Source organism: Chelon labrosus, assembly GCF_963514085.1.
Source record: "Chelon labrosus genome assembly, chromosome: 1".
Classification (NCBI taxonomy): Eukaryota; Metazoa; Chordata; class Actinopteri; order Mugiliformes; family Mugilidae; genus Chelon; species Chelon labrosus.
In genome coordinates, this window is record NC_140337.1 from 5428478 (window position 1) to 5447262 (window position 18785).

The window sequence follows — 18785 nt, forward strand, 5'->3', positions numbered from 1 at the left end:
CACTTCGGCAAAAATATTCAGATTCACAATCAGGAGATAAGGTGCAATTTTCACATTATGTAAATCACAAATCCCAAAGACACGTGCAAATACGAAGAGGTGATTCGTTTTGTCATGATTTAAAGTGGTCAGACAAACTCAAGGATGCCTGTGAAGATCGCTTGTTTTTTTAGCTCTGCTAAATTAATTGAAGTCAGTGGAGGAGGATCTTGCAAAAAATGGGGAAATGCACCTTAGACATTCAGAATTATTCTTAAACAAAAAAAAAAAAAAAAAGAGAATTACTTTAAAGTCTGGAACAGTTTTATGTAAAAAAAAAAATGACCTCTTGTGTTCATCCACAGTTTAAGGAAGGTCAAAAAAATGCATGGTCAACTACGGCAACTGTCACTTTTTGGAAAGCTGCATTCCACCAGTTTTCAGACCTTTTGAGCTAAGAAAGGTCAAATTCAAGGCACCCATGTGTCTGTCCAACTCAAATCATACATTCAACAGAATGAAATGATTGGCTCAAGTGCTGCTTCAGTCTTTGAAAGAGGATTTTTCTTTCTGCGCAACAAATTTGGAAATGGAGTTTCGAGTCAGAGGCTGCGTTTTCCATTCAAACCTCATAAGAAGAACACCGCTTAGACGAAAGGGTTTATTTTAAGGGTGCTGGGGTTTTTTTTGTTTGTTTGTTGTTGTTTTTTTTGTCATTAGACATCTTAAGTGATTGGCAGGCCATTTTATTCCCATCTGCCGGCGGGAGGAGATGAAGGGGACCATCACTCAGGTTTGTGCTCTCTTTAAAAAAACACAACATCTCTAGTGCTATCTGTACAACATTCAACAACACGTTTCTCTTGTTTTTTGTTTTTTTTTCTCTTTTTTTTTCTTTTTTACCATAATGCCAAAACAATAATACTTATCATTATAAGAGCATTTTTCCATCTCAACGGCATTGAACAAACACCACACAAACTGAAATGAAAATCTAATAAAGGCCTCAATACCAGATAGTACACGTCACCTTCAAGTGGTGCTGGAGATAGACAGTTTACGGATAGAGAGAGAGAGAAAGAGTGAGCGAGGGGGCGGACATGGAGGGAGAGCAAGCGGGAAAAAGAGAAGGAGGAAGGTTGGTAAAAAAAAAAAAAAGAAAGAAGAACGTATGAGAAGAGAGAGTGAAGGAAAGCGAGAGAAGAGATGAATTATTAAGTTTTTATATGCTTTAGTGTCACATCGGACATGTTTTGGCACCGCATAAGATTAAATACAATAATTATTAGTCTTAGACTTGGGCTTTGGTTTATCAAGGGTTAGTATTAAGACCAAAATGTAGCCTAACCATACATCTACAATGATTTTTTAATTTTTTTTGTTTAATACATCTAAAGGTTAGGTAGTCCATTCTTCTGCGAGTCTAGCCATGCCAGAATGCAATAATGAGGCCTAGTGACCTTGTTTAAGGCCTCACAGGCCTGGAGAGCAGGAGAGAAACTGGCAGGAAAACAGCTTCCCCAGAGAGAGAGGGGTCAAGAGGTAAGAACACGAGAAAAAGATTAGAAAAATGGGCAGATGAGGATAGAAGATAAAGGGAGGGCGGAGAATGAGAGGAAGAGGAAGAAAGAGAGTGTGTCGATATAGGCTAAGTGCTTTTGGTGAGTTTTACAAAATACACCAGGAAGTGCTTGAAACAGAAGGCACGGTGGCATTGACAGTAGTTGTTAAAGAGACACCACTAAGGGACTTTTACTACAAAACTCATAAGGTGCTCTAATAATAATAATAATAATAATTAAAAAAAAAACACATTAATGCACATTAAAGTGTGGTCGTAGTCGTAGGCTATCCCATCAAAATGTAGATAAATAGCGGCTGTTAACAGGCGTAAGGGGATATTAATGCCTCACATTTCATAAATATACCTTCAAACCTCAAAAAATCATCATAAAAGATTGTTGTTGTTGTTTTTTTTTAATTCCTAGCAGTAGATGCGTTTGTGTTTCCTTCTTCTTTCCTCTTGTAACAGCCAGTGCAGGGGTTAGATATTTGATACGCTGACCACCTATGTGACTGAGTCCTCTAATCGATGGGGCAACGCTAACGAAACAAACCACACATTTACACATTTAAAATGATAACGGAAAAAGTGACAACTGCCATTGAAAAAACGTTTGGTCTATCGATAAAAGTCAAAATAAAAACAACTACTTTGGGAACTCAAACCTTGCACAGTGCTCTGTATAGACATTCCAACTAGTCTTAGCTCACAAACATTATAATCAATATTACCTATATTGATAACCTTTTTCTGTAAGCATCTTGAAATAAAAACGAACAAAAGTCTGCGTGTTTTTTTTTTTTTTCTTCGTGTCTTTACAAAAGCTACACATATTCTACTGGGATGTCTATGCATTTGTTAGTGTTTTAATAATTACTCCTACCATTGTCTTTTCTTTTCTTATAAAAAAAAAACAAGAAGAGAGGGAATCTACTCATCTAATAGACACCAGAACCCAAGAGTACAGTTCACTTCTCAGATTAAGTCCTGCCTGGCAGCGATACTGCTTTCTTTTTCTACCTTGTATCTTCTCTCCTATGGAGAAAAAAAAAAAAAGATTTTTTTTTTTTGACACAGTTGCTAAGTCTCTTTAAAACAACGTGTCAGCTGATTGTTTTTCGGGAGCTCAAGCGCCGCCCCGGCAGCCCTCAAACAGACGGCCGCTCCGTGTTTTGTTCGCTTCCACGCATCTATGATGACTTTAAGTTGCCTTGGCAACCCCAACCCGCATCCTCTAGCATTGTAAACACTGAATATTTGACCCATTTTAATCGCTCAGCCTTTGACCTTTCGTCACGTTATATCACCTACTTTATTTTTTATTTTTTTTCAAGCTGAGCCACAAACACCTACAGTCTGTGTCAAGGACATTAAGCTATGATGAAGCTTTTCTTTTACAACTTAACTATTCACAACACCCTAGAACCACTTTTAACAAATATATTGTACTTAAATTGTTTTAAACTGTATATTCAGATAAAATGAGTGACCTATCAGAGCCCTGATGGGCAGGAATACCAGAGACTCTCTGGACAACATACATGAACAGGCACTAACTGAAAAAAATAAAATAAATGATAAGGTTTTCTTTCTGTTTTTCTTAAGGACAATCGAGAAACACTTTTCTGACGAACAAGGCAGTGATATAGAGTTGAGGGTAAGCACACGTCCTGCAACCGTTACCCCATGCCTTCAATTAACACCGAATAGCTTAGCTAAAGTTTGTAGCTTGAAACTTAAACTTTCCTCCGCGTGTGTGTCATGGTTTGAGGAGGAATCTGAAGCTGAAGGTATCAAACTGTTCAAAGGTCAGTCACAGCTGGCTTCACCTTGGAATACCTCAAATAGTATTTTGGGATTTAGTTTGTTCTAAGCGTGGAATAAATGCATGACTCTGGGATGATCTTGCAGAACCTTCCCCCAGATCTTTCACACGTTTCTTTTATCATCTTAAAAATCATCCATCGTGGAGTTTAGCTTGAAAAAAAAAAAAAAAAAAAATAGAAAAAGTGGCCTACAAAATCCCGAAAAGATGCATCCATGCTCTTTTTTTTAACAGGAACTTTACTCTATTTTGTGGTGGACCACACAGTCAGAACTCAAGTAGACAAATAATGTCGTAAAGGAACGTAACAGTTGTCGTTCTATTTAAAACCCTGGGAAAGGTCCGTTCTCAGCACTCCTCAAGAAAGGTATAAAGGGGTCAAACTTTATTTAATCCTTTTCTCTCTGTGACTCCTCTTCAATTCTGTGACAAGTGTAGCTGAAAACGTTATACGCAATTCTCCGATTTAAATTAAAAACATCCAAAATCATTTAATCTGTTAAGACGCTTTCCTCTTCTTCCACCATGTGGCTGGAGCTCAGGGCTGGTGAAAGAGCAAGGGACATCCTCAGGTCATGGTCTTGCGAATCCTCCAGACTGCTGTTCTCCTCTAAATCCTCATCTTGTTCCTCTTTCCTCCCCTCCACCATCCCCTTGAGTGCCAGACCATCTCTTACATTCTTTGATACTGAAGCCAAGGAACCTGGGTGGTCATGAGTGTGATCCAGATGTTCTGCTGCATGCTCAGAGAGACCATTAAGGGTCTGGGCCTGAGTTGAAGACCATTCATCTGCGGGGACTTGGGCCTCGCTCACGTGACTCCATAACACCAGTGGGTCGAGGTCAGAGTGATCCGTTCTCAGTTTGGTGGCCTTTGGGGCTCTATCTTCACCCAAGAGCATTGAAGAGCCTCTTTTGCGCCTGGACTTACTGGTGTGGTTGACCTGGAGATGCATGGCCATCAGCTCTGCTGACGACGTGCGAAAAGGGCAGAACAAACACTGGCTCAGTTTGACCCCTGTACTATCTCCGTCGCCATCCCCACCACAGACAACTCCTCCTTCCCCTACGCTCATGCTTCCATCTTCTTCCACCCCAGGCGAAGTGCGACGGGACAGATCCAAAGGTTCAAACCCACCCTCTTGAGTTGATGTCACAGGTCCTTCCTTGTCACTTGATGGTTGAACCATTCGGCTTGTAGTAAGAGGCTTACGCCGAGACACTTTAGGGGCCTTTGGTGGGGGAGACTCCCTGATCCAGCCCCCTTCCATTCCCCCTTGGTAAAGGGCCCCCATAACCCCAGAGAGATACCTGTACTGGGTCTCCAAGTCGACATCCCTTAGAGCTGCCAGGGCCTTCCGATGCTCCCGCTGGTCAGGAAGCCCCAGGAGCCAGGACTGTTGGCTGGGCCGAGAAGTGGGAGTGTCGGACGGCCCTCGATTGGCTGGGCAGTGGTTGAGTTGAGATCGGCGCTGCTTGGCTATTCCAGAGGTTCCCGAGGTCAGACTGTTGATAGTGGAAGTGAGACCAGAGGAGGAGGAATTAGATGCGGCTGACAAGGCGTTGCGTTGCTCTCTGTGGTGCCGCTGGAGGTGGTACTTCAGCGAGCCAGACTGAGTACCCGCATAGTCACAGTGGGGGCATTTGTAGGGTCTCTCACCTATGGAAAATAGGATTAAGAAAATTAGACTGGATGAATGCAATTGGACACATGTGACCGGTATCACGTGACACATTTAGACCAGACCATTTGGCATAAGTAAATTCCAGTGTTGTTCAAAATTCAAAAGGCTAATTGACATAATATCATGGATAATAAATGAATGCAATGCCTGCCTTGGTAGGTTTTAGCACTATTATTATGAAATGTCTTGGAGTAGTAACAGCAAAAATCACATGTAAGGTCATTTAATCCATGTTGATTGGGAGGTGTAGTTACACATTTTAAAGGAAGATGGCAGCATCCCATTACTGATTAAAAATTACACAGCTGGAAAAGATAAAGGGGATGATGTCGCTTATCAACAGCGGGATATGTATAGCTTATAAAAAGCGTAAATGATCTTATTCACAACAACAAAAACATGATCTCACAAGAAGAACACGGCTCAGCAGCTGAATGCAGACGCATGAACAATTTGATTTTGTGCCTGGAACAAAAAGTAATGATGGGATAAAAGTCTCAAGGGCAACGATATTCTCAAGAGGGCAATCTTATAATTCTGTACCTTCACTTAGAATACTGACCATGTGGTAATCAATTGAAGTCACAGAAGCAGTGGTTTGAGAAAAAAAAAAAAGAAGCTGTGATCATGCAAGCTACAAAAGCGATGTGATAAGTCCTGTCAGCTATAGATGAGTAATGATGACGACACTACTGATGACATTTGGATTCATTGTCGTTACTATCTTGCTTGAAAGACTTGGATATAGTTACTGGTGACTTGTGGCATCTCAAAAATGGAAGAGCCGCTTTTAATTTTGATCAAATACACCAAGCAAAGGCAAATGATAAAAAATTGACAATGACTCATGCTGATAAAGTCTTATGAATATGGATCATTAATTAAGAGTGTGAGTGAGTGCTGCGTGAGATCCCAATTTTCATTTAAATCCTAATCGCTTGCCACCAGACGTTCAAGTATGAGGCTTTCTCGTTTTTTTTTTTTTTTTGGTTCGATTTAGTTTAGTCTTAAAAACCTGGAAATTGCTGAGCACAATGTATCTCTCCTCAACATTTGGAATAATTTAGGGAGTATTTGAGGCAAAAACAATTACAGATGACAGGATCTCAGAAAGAAGTAAATGTAAAAAATAATGTTTGTAAAACTGTGTGAGCGTAAAATGTATTTTCTTTCCTGACATTTAAATAAGTATTATTATACAATATTTGAAACTTAAACGGTGCCAGACCCTTTTCATTTCGCAAAACTTGAGTTACACAGATCACATTAGAGAAAAGGGAGCTACTGTTTACTTGTTGAAGCGGGTAACAAAATATAATGCGATTTGTACGTTATCTTCAGAGTGTGGTTAAAGGCTAGCCAAAGGAGTGACATTTTTAATCCCCGGACTGCCTTGATTTTTCCTCAGAAGCTATTGTTAATACAGGCTCGAGCAAGGCACTTAAGCAGGAGTTGCGCCAGTGGAGCTGCTCTGTTGCCTGCAGTAGGGGGCTATGATTAGCGCTGGTCAGCTCTCTGGGGTAAATATGTAAAAAAGAATAAAAAGGTAGTAATAAAACCTATCCAGGGGATTTATAAATGTTTAAAGAGTTAATGTGGTTTGTTAAACTCACAGCAGTGTCTCACCTGTGTGAACTCTCAGGTGCACTTTCAGATGGTGCGAAGAGCGGAAGGCTTTGCCACAGTAGGGGCAGTCTTTTATCCCTCTACCACGCACTCGCTCCCTGGTGTGAACGGAAGGCATGGAAGAGACTGCTGCCAAGCCATTTTCTCCTGCAAGTGGAGAAAAAGGTGGAAGAAAAATGTAAAGATAACAGCTGGTGCGAAAGAGGCCCCAGGAGAGCTTCTATTTACAATGGAAAAACAGTATGAAAATAATATACTCTTGTGATATTCACACCATTACATGTGAAAAAACAAACACAACCCAGAAGACTAAATAGAAAAAGCTCAGATGTGATACCTTTGAAGCTTGAGATGACAGAGTGAAACCCTGTAGCTGCTCCTGCTTGTTGGGATCCACCACTGTTCAGTTTAGATTCCTGTCTCAGGTCCCCCATCTGCTGGGATCCACCACTGTGTATCTGAGATTCCTGTCTCACTTCACCACTGCCTCCTCTTCCTAGCCCCGATCCTCTACGGCTACCGCCCCCATCCTCTTCACTGCCACCTCCTTTTTGGGGTCTCTGAGTGTGAACACGAGCGTGAACCACCACCTGCTGCAGACTGCGGAATAACTTTCCACAGTCTGGGCATTCCCATGGCCCTCCCGTTCCTCCAGTCTCTTCTCTTGGATCTAGGCCTCCAAGGTAGGCTCTGACTTGATCGGCCTCTGTGATCACTGAACTCCGACCTGAGGCTCGCTGGCCTTGCTGCTGGCCTTGCTGATGGGGTCTCTGCTGCTGCTGAGCGACTGCCAGGCTGCGGGCCACGAGCTGCCACCAAGTTGCCTGGTCCCCTCCTTCTGAAATGGTTGCGGTAGATTCACCAGTGCCTCCTCTAGTTGTTCCCCCTCCTCTTCCAGGGTCCCCTCCTCCTGAGCTGCCAATGCCGCCCCCGCCGCCATTTCCCATCTCTGCCACCTGAGCAACTGCTTGAAGCCTCTCCATGCAGCTGGCCCCGCTGCCATCACTGGGCAAACCCAGATAACCCAGGATGGCTGACTTGCTCAAGCCCATCCCCATTCTGCCTCCAGTTTCCCTATCTGATCTTCCGTGCCCACCTCTGCCCCCACCTCCTCGCTGAGCTAGAAGAAGGCTTGAGTAGAGGGCGTTGAGAGACTGATTACTGGCAGAGCCTTTGGACTGATGCTCAGCACCTCCCGGTCCCCCATGGGGTCCCAGCCCAGCCTTCAGCCCAAGCTTGTTGAGATGAACTTTCATGTGGTTTTTGAGAAACCAAGGCTCCTTGAAGCCACGGCCGCATACCTGGCACTTATGGTCCAAGGAGTCCTTGTGCTTTCGCATGTGTCCTTTCAGAAACCAAGACTGTGTAAATCGCTGTCCACAAGTTTCACACCGAAATGCTGGCAGTGTGGGGGACGCAGCCGCTGTAGAGGCTGATGTCATTTGTGGGTTACTTGGGGCTGGGGCTGGGGTATGGGTCGGGGTGGGCACTGGAGTGTCAGGGGTTGCAATGATGGGCCTGGAGTTGTAGGCTGGAGGCAAAGCAGGTAGCTCAGGGGAAGGGTGGCACTCCTGCAAGTGAGATGCCAGGCTCTCTTCTTGGCTGGCAGAGAAAGGACAAAGAGTGCATTTATATGGATTGTGGAGAATGCGGACATGGCGCGCCAACTCCGAAGCTGTGCGGAATTTCCCTTTGCAGGCATGACAGCGAAACGTAGGCGCTATAGAAGTAGACGCACCCTCCCCGATGGTGGAAGAGTAGGGAGAGGTCACAGACAGTGGGTCCTCTGTGAGTGGAGGGGTCAAAGGTGTGCTGTCTTCCAGTAAAAAGTTTGGGTTCTGGTCTGTGTGCAGGCCATCATCAAGACCTTTGACCTCACCATTGACATCCTCTTCTTCTGTGAGATGCTGGATGAGAGTCCCTGGCAGTAAACGCTGGCTTGGGTGGCTTCTGTGATTCGGGAACAAGTCTTTGTGGTTCTGCTGGATTTTGAGGTGTTGCTTTAGGGGAGCTGATGGGAGTCCAGTCCGGTATAGGGCTGAAGCTCTACGGTCTCGGTCCAGACTGTGAGCTCGAGCGTGAAGCGACAAAATGCTTTGGAATCTGAATCTCTTCCCGCACACATGACAGGGAAACCTGAGTGCAGGCCCTGATGAGGCCCCTCCGCCTCCAGGTATCGCCCTGGTAACAGTATCCTTCTGGAACAGCTGGAGGTCTAGCTCATCGTTGCAATTTCCACTCTGTCCCGAAGAGAGGGCAAGCTCCAGGGCACCGTAACCAAGTAATGGTGCTGATGGCGTATCTGGGGGAGAGGAGTCCAAGCAGGGGCTGCACCCAGCTTCTTGACCCCCACCTCCTGGGAACAGAGCCACTGCCGGTGTCGGGGATGGCGGAACTCCATCCAGGCCTTCCTCGTCATCCTCTTCATCCACATCATGGTGACTGTCATTATTGTCCTCATGCAGGGGGAAGGGAGAGAGGGGAAAATAAGGCGTGGTGTCTGGGCTCTGAGGGGAAGTTTCGGGGCTGTGAACGGGAAGGACAACCGGGCTGTCGGGCAGAGAGAGCTGAGTGTGAGGAGAGGAGGCTTGGGGACTGTGGTCCAGAGATGGCAGTGTTGGGGGCGACTGGGGCTGCTCACAAGAAAGAGACAACACACACTCCGGTGGAGAATCCATCCTCTGTCAGTACAAAACACAAAGAGAAACAGAGAGATGGATAATAGGCTCATGACTCAGGAGGAGTTACAAGTTAAAAACCTCAAGAAAAGGTTACATTTGCATGCTGTGCATAACTCTGTAACATGACCTTGACCAGCTCGGCTAAATAACCAAGACTACACATAATTCAAGGGTTTTTCTCTGTATGTGTTAATGCATGTGTGAAAATGGGAATAGAGCATTACCAGCAGTGCGTGTGATGTTATGCCATTCTTCAGTGTCTCGGCCGAGGGGGGACACACTTCTGTGGCAGCCTCCTCCTTTAATTTTCTGGGGGCAAAAACAAGCAAATAGACCACAATCAGTGCATGATGACAAAAGAGCGGCTTCACTTAAATATCTTATTTGCAATCAAAAATCAAACAATTACGCCACTTGAAGTTGTCGCCAGTTGCAAAACACATTAAGCAAATCATTGAAGCTGTTATCGGAGTGAAGGCTTTAGGTGAATTAGGAATATCCGTATCAATGTAATGCTTTTGAAATATGGAGCAATGATCTGCAGGTTGCGGGTTGTTGCTAAACAGGATTAAAAGCAATTTGCGCGGAGACACTTTGAACGCACTCCGTCATAAATGCTAATAGCAAAACAATCAAATGGGTCCTCATTATAGCGCCGTTTTGAATGTGCTTTAATGTATGTGCATGTTTAAGCGAGTCTTCATTTGATCTTCTTCATTTACTCCTCTCGGTCTGCGTAGGTGTGTGCATACGCTTGAATGTGTAACAGGTGTGCACCTGTTCCGCCTCCTGCGTGTGCTCACAATACACTCCAGCATACTGTTAGCACATATGGGATGATTAGCCGGAGTGTGAATGTGCATCGGTGTGTATCTGTGTGTGTTTAGGAGTTAAGGGCACCACCACAGGACATAGACAGTCCCAAACAGGATGGGCGCGCAATGTTTTGACTTCCCCACACGCCCTTCCTGTACACTCATACAGTAGCAGCTTTTTGCTTAAATCAGCCTCGTACACATACACACACACACACACACACACATACAGTACGCATGCACTTAAGCACAGCAATATTCATTAAATCTGCTGCTTGGGTGTGGTGGCATTCACCCATACATTGCTTAGTCATGGTTACTTGTTTAATTTACAAATGTAAGCTTTGTTGTGTTGACTGAACTGCGACTGTCACCCCGGATAACACAGTCAGCTAAAATGTAAAGTGTGATATACAGCATATTGAACACACAAGCGCTTTGGCAAGCACGCTCACACGCCCAGATATTTTGAGTGCACAGCAGTTAGACTGGATTTATGCACATAGGCTGTTTCTGGCCCATCATTCGGTGGAGGTTAGACGCGGCACAGCACGGGCGCCCACAACAAAACAAAAGGTCATATATCACTGTGGCAAACAATGGAGCATCTGTGTTCGCAGGTGTGTCAGCCACATTTTTGTTCACATGGCGGTATGGTCACATATGTGTTTATATGATCTGTCGGATTTGCGTGTGTGTGTGTGTGTGTCACTGAGCCTGGATGACAAAGAGATTCTCATGTAGCCAGTTGACATTTTAGCTCAGCTATGACTCACAGGGATATCACAGCATATCAATCACATAAACACACACACACACACACACACACACACACACAACCACAGAGTCCTTTCTTAATCCACCATTATTGTTCTTCCTTTCCCTTCTGTCTTTCTTTCTCTCCCCGATTCATACGTCTCCCATCCCCCTCTCTTTCTCTCGCTCACTCCCTCCGTCTATTATTCACTAATTTTCTTTCATTCTCTCCCTCTCTCTTTTTTTTTTCTCTCCTGCAGTGTTGCCAGTTGGCAGAGTGCCAGGGAATGCTGATATCAGCTGGTAGATTGGGCCCTGCCAACATGGCGAAGAGCAAAAAATGAGAAAGGAGGCAGACGGAGGGAAAGAAAGAGGGAGACGGAGAGAAATATACAGTGCCGTTACAAACTGGCCAGCGCAGAAAAAAAACATTGTCAGAAGCCATGTGAATGAAAATGATTTAATTTGATTGCCAACATGGTGTTGAGGGGCTGGGGGGAGGATGGAAAAAATAGAAAGACACAGACATGCTGAAACAGAGAAAAGCAGAGACATCAGAGTAGCTGGAGTGGCAGGCTGGGGCACAACATGAAGAGAGAACAACAGATTTAAGAACCATTTGAAAAGTCAACACAGAAATATACATGCAGATAGATAGATAGATAGAGAGAGAGCGAGACAGTGGTGCAGAAAAGGGGAAAGGAAGAAAAAGGGGAGACTGGCTATCCAAATGTATTTGCAGCAGTGTTAAGTCTGATGGCATTATCATATGAATATCACCATCACAATGCATTGTTCCACCGTGACGGTGGCTGTCGCCAACCGCCGGCCCTGTCATGCCAATAAAGAAAATTTGGATAGATGAAGAGAGGGAGATAAGGTGCAGCAAATGATTCGGGGAAGGGGGCGACTGAGGGACAGGAATCAGATTGGAATCAGGTGCGGCAGAAGCACACAGAAACCCAGGTGCAAATGAACCAAGAAATTCACTGACGAACCAGTCAACTAAACCACCTCCGTACACGGTCAGAGAGGCATTTGTTCACATCACCAACGATTCATCCCCGGCGCGCAAATGGCGCACTCGGAAAATGCACGCGAATGGGTCGCACCCACGCCAGCTTCAACTGGTGCGGGCGCCTTACGAGGACGCGGCGCGCGTGCCCGCAAGGGAAGGAGAGTTTAAGAGTACATCACGGAAATGCATATTTAACATCAGGTGCAAAACGCGAATCGAGCCAAGTGAATCACACAGTCAGGCCAGTCTTGAGTGAAAAACGTGGGTATGGCAGGATTTACCTTGCCCGTTTTTTATTTTTTTTCCCCTGACCCTGAATTTTCCAGCGTTTTGTGTCGAGGTGTAATGACATTGCGATTCGCACGGTAATGACAGCTTAAAAGCACATCGCCGTTGTGTTAAGCATCGCCACGATGTTTGTCATTACAGTAATTGCAGTGCAACTTTGCGGGCACCGAGGTAACTGATTTTAGTCCCCGAATTACGTTCGCTGGAATCTGCACACAGCTGTAATAATAACCTGCATTGTTTAAATATTGATAAGTTCTTCTGGATTGTGTGTCAAGGTGTGTGTTTGTGTGTGGGCGGCGGGGTTGCTGCTGAGTCATACATCACGTCCCTTAAATAGTTACCAAGGGAGTAGGAGCGCAATATGTTCGGGCAAGTTTATTTTTTTTTGGAGGGATTTGATGTCACTGTGTAAATATCCACTGAGTGCTACGGTTTAATAGCAAAGCCAGTTAGCGCAGGTTCGTACACGCCACCGAGCTACACGTAGTAATTGTAAATATCAGGGTGAGAACTCCCTTCGCTTTTTTTTTCCCCCTCTTAACAGTGTGTGTGGGCAGGAAGTGCAACGTCTGTTCAGATTTACATTAGGGGGTGTAAATGTGTGAGTTTATTACGAGGGTTTGTGCTTGTCACTTGTTCCCTGCCTTTTAATGACCAAACATACTTCCTGGTTCCCTCCTTAGGTTGCTCATTTCAATACTTTTGTTAGCCTTAAGTGCTAAAACTCTTCCAGCCTTTTGTGACCCCTTCAGGAATCCCGAGGTTAAGAACCAACCAGGAGGAACTACCTTTGTGTTTTCGTCTGCGCCTGTGTGTGTGGTTTTATTTTATTTTTTTTTTCACACGTCCTTCGCCTTATACCTAAAAATAGGCATCTGCAAGGTCTCAGGCTCGGGCCTCGGGGCTTAAAGTAAATCTGGAGGCTGCGTGTGCGTGCGTTTCCGCGATTCCCTACAAGTGCATCTCTCTTCCCGCCGTGCTACTTCACGCGACGGCGCGAGGTGAGGAGTCCTTTGGGGATAAGCGAGACTGACCACAAGAAGAAGAAAGAGAAAAAAAAAGATGGGTGTGAAATAGAAGATGAGTGATTGAGAGAGGAAGAGGTGGGGAGTCCGCTCTCTGTGCGGCGCAGCACAATTTGGCCCTGTGGTCTTTATCGCACGGTCACGTGGCGAACTTCCCCGCAGACGGTATTCATTTCCTTTACTTCACCTTTCCCTGAACCCCCCTGCTTCGCTCCAACTTCGCCTGGCTCTCCCTCTCCACTCATCTTCGGCTCCAGCAGTGATAAGGGGGAAAGTCTCCCACTGCGTCTCCGCCAGTAACCGTAAAGATTTGACTTGTAGATGCCTCGCGTAGAAAAAACACGATGTCGTGTTGGTCTGGGAACGGAAGTAAAGTTGTGAGGAAAGAACTCAAGCACAGTCTGTCCTTAGCTCCTTTTTCTTTATCTGGTTAGGCCAACTAAGCCAAACGTTGAGAAAATATGAGGCAGCATTTTCCTCTCCCCTCGTTTTTTTTCTTCCAGTCTACCCTTAACACTTAATATCTCCTACTCCTCCTCTCCACCTCCTCTCAAGCTTTTGCTCCATCTCTTTTTGAATGAATTCCTCCTCCAGCTGAGAACACGAGCCGACACTTACTCGCAGCCGCAGAGCGGCGAACCGGCGGCGCCGCGGCGGTGCCAGATCTGAGCGAGCGGATTTGAACGCTGGAAACATCACAGCGCCTCGGCAGAGAAACGGGATTCTCGCTCCAAGTCATACAGGGCCGCGCTGCGTCGAATCCAATGAGCGGGAGCGCCGAGCGACTCGTCTGATTCGGGATTACACGACTGAAGCCTTTAAAAGAAGAAACGGTCGGAGCATGCAAATCACTCCACGTGTTGTTCCTAAAAAGGCATATCTGAGCTCGCTGACGATCACCTGCTGGGGCTGAGAGAAAAGAAGCGAAAGGGAGGGAGCAATTACGAGTCCCACAGGTGATGCGAACCTTTTCCCAATCACACATCCGAACCGCTGCAGAAAACTGTCAGTCAAATGATAAATATTCTAAAACTGGCACAGAAATACAAGGATTCTAACTCCCGTCAGCGACGCCCAGTCCTCCTCGGTGTCCTTGAGCGAGACGCCCACTACCCACGAGCTCCAGGGACGCTGACCCTAAACTGTGACCTCCTTGTGGAATTTGTGTTTCACATATATCAGACATGTGAACACCTAGAAGAGCCTTACCGTAGGAAAAAATAGTAACTGTAAAAGAGTACTGGGTTGATTCTTCAGTCACCCTGGGGAAATTTGTGGAGCATGTGTTCCCTTTCTTAGCAACACCTTGCTTGAAACAGTTACACCGTAACGTCATAGTAGTTAAATGGACACCGCTTGGTGCAGTTCCAGATAACTCAGTGTGCTCAAGGGGACCTTGAAAAGTGACTTTTCTTAGGGGATTAACATGAAGACAGCTACTTTGTGGGATATTTTGGAAGTCAAAGGTCAACGGACAAGGGTGACGGACTAACCGTTTTAAAGGGCGCCTTCTTTTGGACAGAGTTCCTCCTTTCTTACCGCCACACACCTGGCAAGATTGGTCGCGACATGCGCAGGAATGCTGCGGCGTTGGAAATGGCGATCAGACAGGTGTCCCTGCCTGCTTCGGTACGTCCGAACAAGAGGAAAAGCGAGCTCTCTACCTGTCCACTTCTACTGCAACAACAAAAAAAAAAAAAAAAAAATCAAATATTTTCGAGCTGGCCTGCAAACTCAACAAAAGTGGCATACTATTTAAGTAAGACCCTAAAGCTCTAAATGCGCTCTAATCCCGAGCAGCCAGCAGAACTCTCGACAGTCTCAAAATGTCACAATGCAGTAGATTCTCCCTAACTGAGGGCAAGCAGGTGCCTCTCCCGCAGCGCACTAATGACCCAATTATATCAATCAGAAGCCTTGATTGGTGCTACACTCGTCTCCCTTTTTGCTCTCTCTCTCCCTCTGTCTCTGTCTCCCTCACGTACAATCTCGCTCCCAAGTGCCACCTGGATGGGGTGTGTGTGCCCCTTCAAGTACAGTACAGCATGTACAAAGATGGGAAGTAGGCGGCATTGATGGTGGCCGAGGAGGAGGAGGAGGAGGAGGAGGAGGATAGTGCTTGAGCACAACAGGGAGACAGAGGTCTGAATGAGGCAAAACCATTAGACCCTTCTTTTTTTTAAATGACGGGCTTGTGTTTCAGATTCGCCACCGCAGCTATAGTTCCCGACCTGTTTAACGTCAGATCACGGTATATCGGAGAGCGCACAACCCTTGTCTGTTTTTTTTTTTAATAATATGTGCAACATTATGTGAAAAATGCTTAAGTTTCTGATCTGTTAACCTCATTAAAGGTCACGCTTGTGTGCAGCAATCTAAAGGAAAAAGACTAATTCTGACTGAATGCACAGTTTCCGAATCATGGTATATCGGACAGCACGCAACCTGTAGAGGTGTGGACACTTTTTTAAAGGAGATTTTTCCGCAGAGGTTAAAGAATTATGTGAAAATTCTTCGTTTTTGATCCGTTAACCTCAGAAAAGGTCGCTCTCGTGTGCAGGCATCTAAAGAAAACGGCTCGTTTTGACCAAAGGCACAGTTTCCAAATCATGCTATATCCAAACGCGCGCAACCTGTAGAGGTGTGGACACTTTCCTTTAACAGAGATTCTTTTACTAGAAGGCAAAACGTCATGTGAAAATGCTTCGTTTTTGATGCATCGACCTCAGAAAAGGTTGAGCTTGTGTGCAGAAATCTAAAGAAAGAGACTCATTTGGACTAAATGCAGCTTCCACATCATTCTATATGCGAAAGCGCGCAACCTGTAGAGGCGTGGACACTTCTTTAGCAGAGATTATTTTTATTAGAGGGTAAAGGATGATGTGAAAACGATTAGTTTCTGATCCGTTCACCTCGGAAAAGGTCGCTCTTGTGTGCAGACATCTAAAGAAAAGGACTCATTTTGACCAAATGCGGCTTCCGGATCACGCTACATGCGAAAGCACGCAAGCTGTAGAGGCGTGGACACTTTTTCTAACAGAGATTTGTTAACAGAAGGTAAAAGAACTGCGTGAAAACGCTTCAGTTTTGATCTGTTAATCTCGGGAAAGGTCGCTCTTGTGTGCAGTAATCTAAAGAAAAAGACTCACTTTGACCAAAATGCACAGTTTCCCGTGCACAGAGAGCTTTCTTTCATAATCATATCATCTTTTTTTTTTTTTTTAAACACGAGAAGTTAACATGTTTAAAAATGCCAAAATAAAAAAGATGAGGAAAAGAGAGTTTAAGCATCCCTGATTATAGGACAAGCAGGCAATGTCAACCTACTTCCACTGTGCACACAGCTCTCAAGAGTGTGACATTTTGGGTGGATATAAAAATAGGGCATTTCAGGATCCCTAAACATATTCCATTGGATATAGAAAAGGCGACGGGAGTGTCTTTGGTCAACCCAGATGACACGTCTGCGCCTTATCTCAAGAGGAATTTCCTCCTCGCCCCTGTGATGTGCGTCAATAACGTGCAACCATTTTCAGCACGCTCTTTCCCCTCTTCCCTCTCGCGGCCATCTCAATTAGAGGCACATTAATGAAATAAATAACCATCAACAAACAATGCACTAATAAACGCCCCCCACTAAAATGAGATTAACCCTGCCCGCAGATGGTGTCCGCGCACAATCCAAGAAAAGAAGAAAAAAGGGGGGAGAGGAGAAAAAAAAACGCGATTAAAAATCATAAACAGTGGGGATGTAGTTTGGAGAAGTCGGGGGGTGGCGTGTGTGTGTCATGTCAGCCTATCTATCGCTCTCTCCCCTGCTCCATTTTGTTCCTAAATTTTCTATACAAAAGATTAAGGGAGGGGAAAAAGACGAGTGAGCGAGCAAGCGAGAGGACGGGAGGAGGAAAAAAAAAAAAGTGCCATCATGGATTTCATCTTGAATCCTCTGCCAATCTCGCACCGACATCAGTCCCGAAAGGAGACGCCGTGTCCAAAAACGCACATTTTATAAACCGGAGATGAAACCCGGTAACTTATCTTTACACAATACAATCTGGAAATTGTACACACACACACACGGATACAGCGTTGCATGCCACACTTGCTATGCTACTTTCCGAGCTTCAGGACCCGGGAGGTGATGTTAGGACAACTAAACGTTTTGTAGTAAACATTGTAGTAAAAGTATAACGTTTATAAAAAAGCACCGTCGCAGCCCGTGGGTGCGTTTTTCTTCTTCTTTTTTTTTTTTTTTTTTTTTGCGCATATCCCAAGCGAGAGTGGCGGTGCTTATCTCGAAAACAACGCACCACACAATGCCTAATGTGTGTCCAACAAAAGAATTAGTCAAGCTAATCGCATCTACCTACAAATTACGCTTTGTGAATCAACTCGCTAACGTGCAAATAAATAAATATATAGCCACTTTTACGCCCGGACAATATGTCCGCGGCTTATCGAAATCCTCCCGTTACGCACCGAGAACTTGTCCTCTCTCTCTCTTTTATTTTGTAACAGATACTTTTTTTTTTTTTTTTTTTTTTGAAAAAAAGTCATACGTTTCATTTATTTATTTATTTTTTATCGGAGAGGTTATGAAGCACTGCTCCCCTACTCGGATACGAATAACTGACAAGAACAACTTATTTTGGTTGAAGTTACGCGGATATTTTTTATTTTTTTTTTATTTTACAAAAACCAAATACATCTCGAGCCACTCCGAGTGACTTTTCGTGCACTTGCAACCATTTTAAAAAAAGTCGGCTCCAATTTCGGGTCGACTCGCCGAATCTTTAAACTGTTAACGCCGAGTACGTTTCTCGACAGCGCGATTTCTCCGCTTTTATCCGCCGTCTATCCTCTCTCTCTCCCCGGTCATGTCACGGCTGTCGGAAGAAGGGGGACTGAGGGCTACATGCATGTATGTGGCGGCCGCGCGCGCACATACACCGGCTCACATACATGACACACACGTTAAAGTGGTCCCGAGCGCGCGCGGTTTAACATACATGCTTCACGCCAGTCACTCACATGCGAGCACGGGCGCCCCGCGCGCGCACGCACGCACGCACGCACGCACACATTGCCGAAAACACTATTTATTTGTAAAGAAAGCGAAATAGAAATTGACCAAAGACACGGCAACAACTGTGCTGGCCGTTACCCCGTGTGTTGCTCGTGGAGGAAAAAGAAAAAAAAAAAAAAAGGGGGCAACAACAAACAGTCGCGGTAAATACAACAATTATTTTTGGAAATGTTTCACCACCGCCGTAAAAGTGACTACATGTAAACATAGTGGTGGCTAAAATGTAAGTAGATAAATGTAGATATAGGATATATGTTGAAAGTAAAGACTCAGTGTACTTACGGGAGAGGCGGCGAGGAGATTAATGACACGACACGTCATGATTACGTTTCACTTGAATTAAATACATTACGAGTTGGGAAAAAAATGGAAATCAGGGTTGTATACAAGCATACGCCGTTTCCCCCTCCCTCCTCCCTCCGTTTGGTCACCCT

The 18785-nt window shown here is 45.0% G+C and overlaps 1 protein-coding gene across 1 annotated transcript; it reads right to left on the reverse strand.

The window, feature by feature from the left end:
• Window positions 1-2654: 2654 nt before the first annotated feature.
• Window positions 2655-18757, reverse strand: znf219 (zinc finger protein 219). Its single transcript, XM_084543804.1, has 5 exons — window positions 18634-18757; window positions 9585-9669; window positions 7017-9360; window positions 6680-6826; window positions 2655-5028 (listed from the first exon to the last, which is right to left on the reverse strand). The coding sequence occupies exons 3-5, from the start codon at window positions 9355-9357 to the stop codon at window positions 3860-3862; spliced, it is 3657 nt and encodes a 1218-aa protein (XP_084399930.1). The 5' UTR covers window positions 9358-9360; window positions 9585-9669; window positions 18634-18757; the 3' UTR covers window positions 2655-3859.
• Window positions 18758-18785: the final 28 nt, after the last annotated feature.

Excerpts from the sequence above, each read along its gene's own strand:
- znf219 (XM_084543804.1), bottom strand. The coding sequence starts at position 9,357 with ATGGATTCTCCACCGGAGTGTGTGTTGTCTCTTTCTTGTGAGCAGCCC. Across the intron at positions 6,827-7,016 it reads TGTCATCTCAAGCTTCAAAG|GAGAAAATGGCTTGGCAGCA; the intron begins GTATCACATCTG and ends CTCCACTTGCAG. Across the intron at positions 5,029-6,679 it reads GCACCTGAGAGTTCACACAG|GTGAGAGACCCTACAAATGC; the intron begins GTGAGACACTGC and ends TATTTTCCATAG.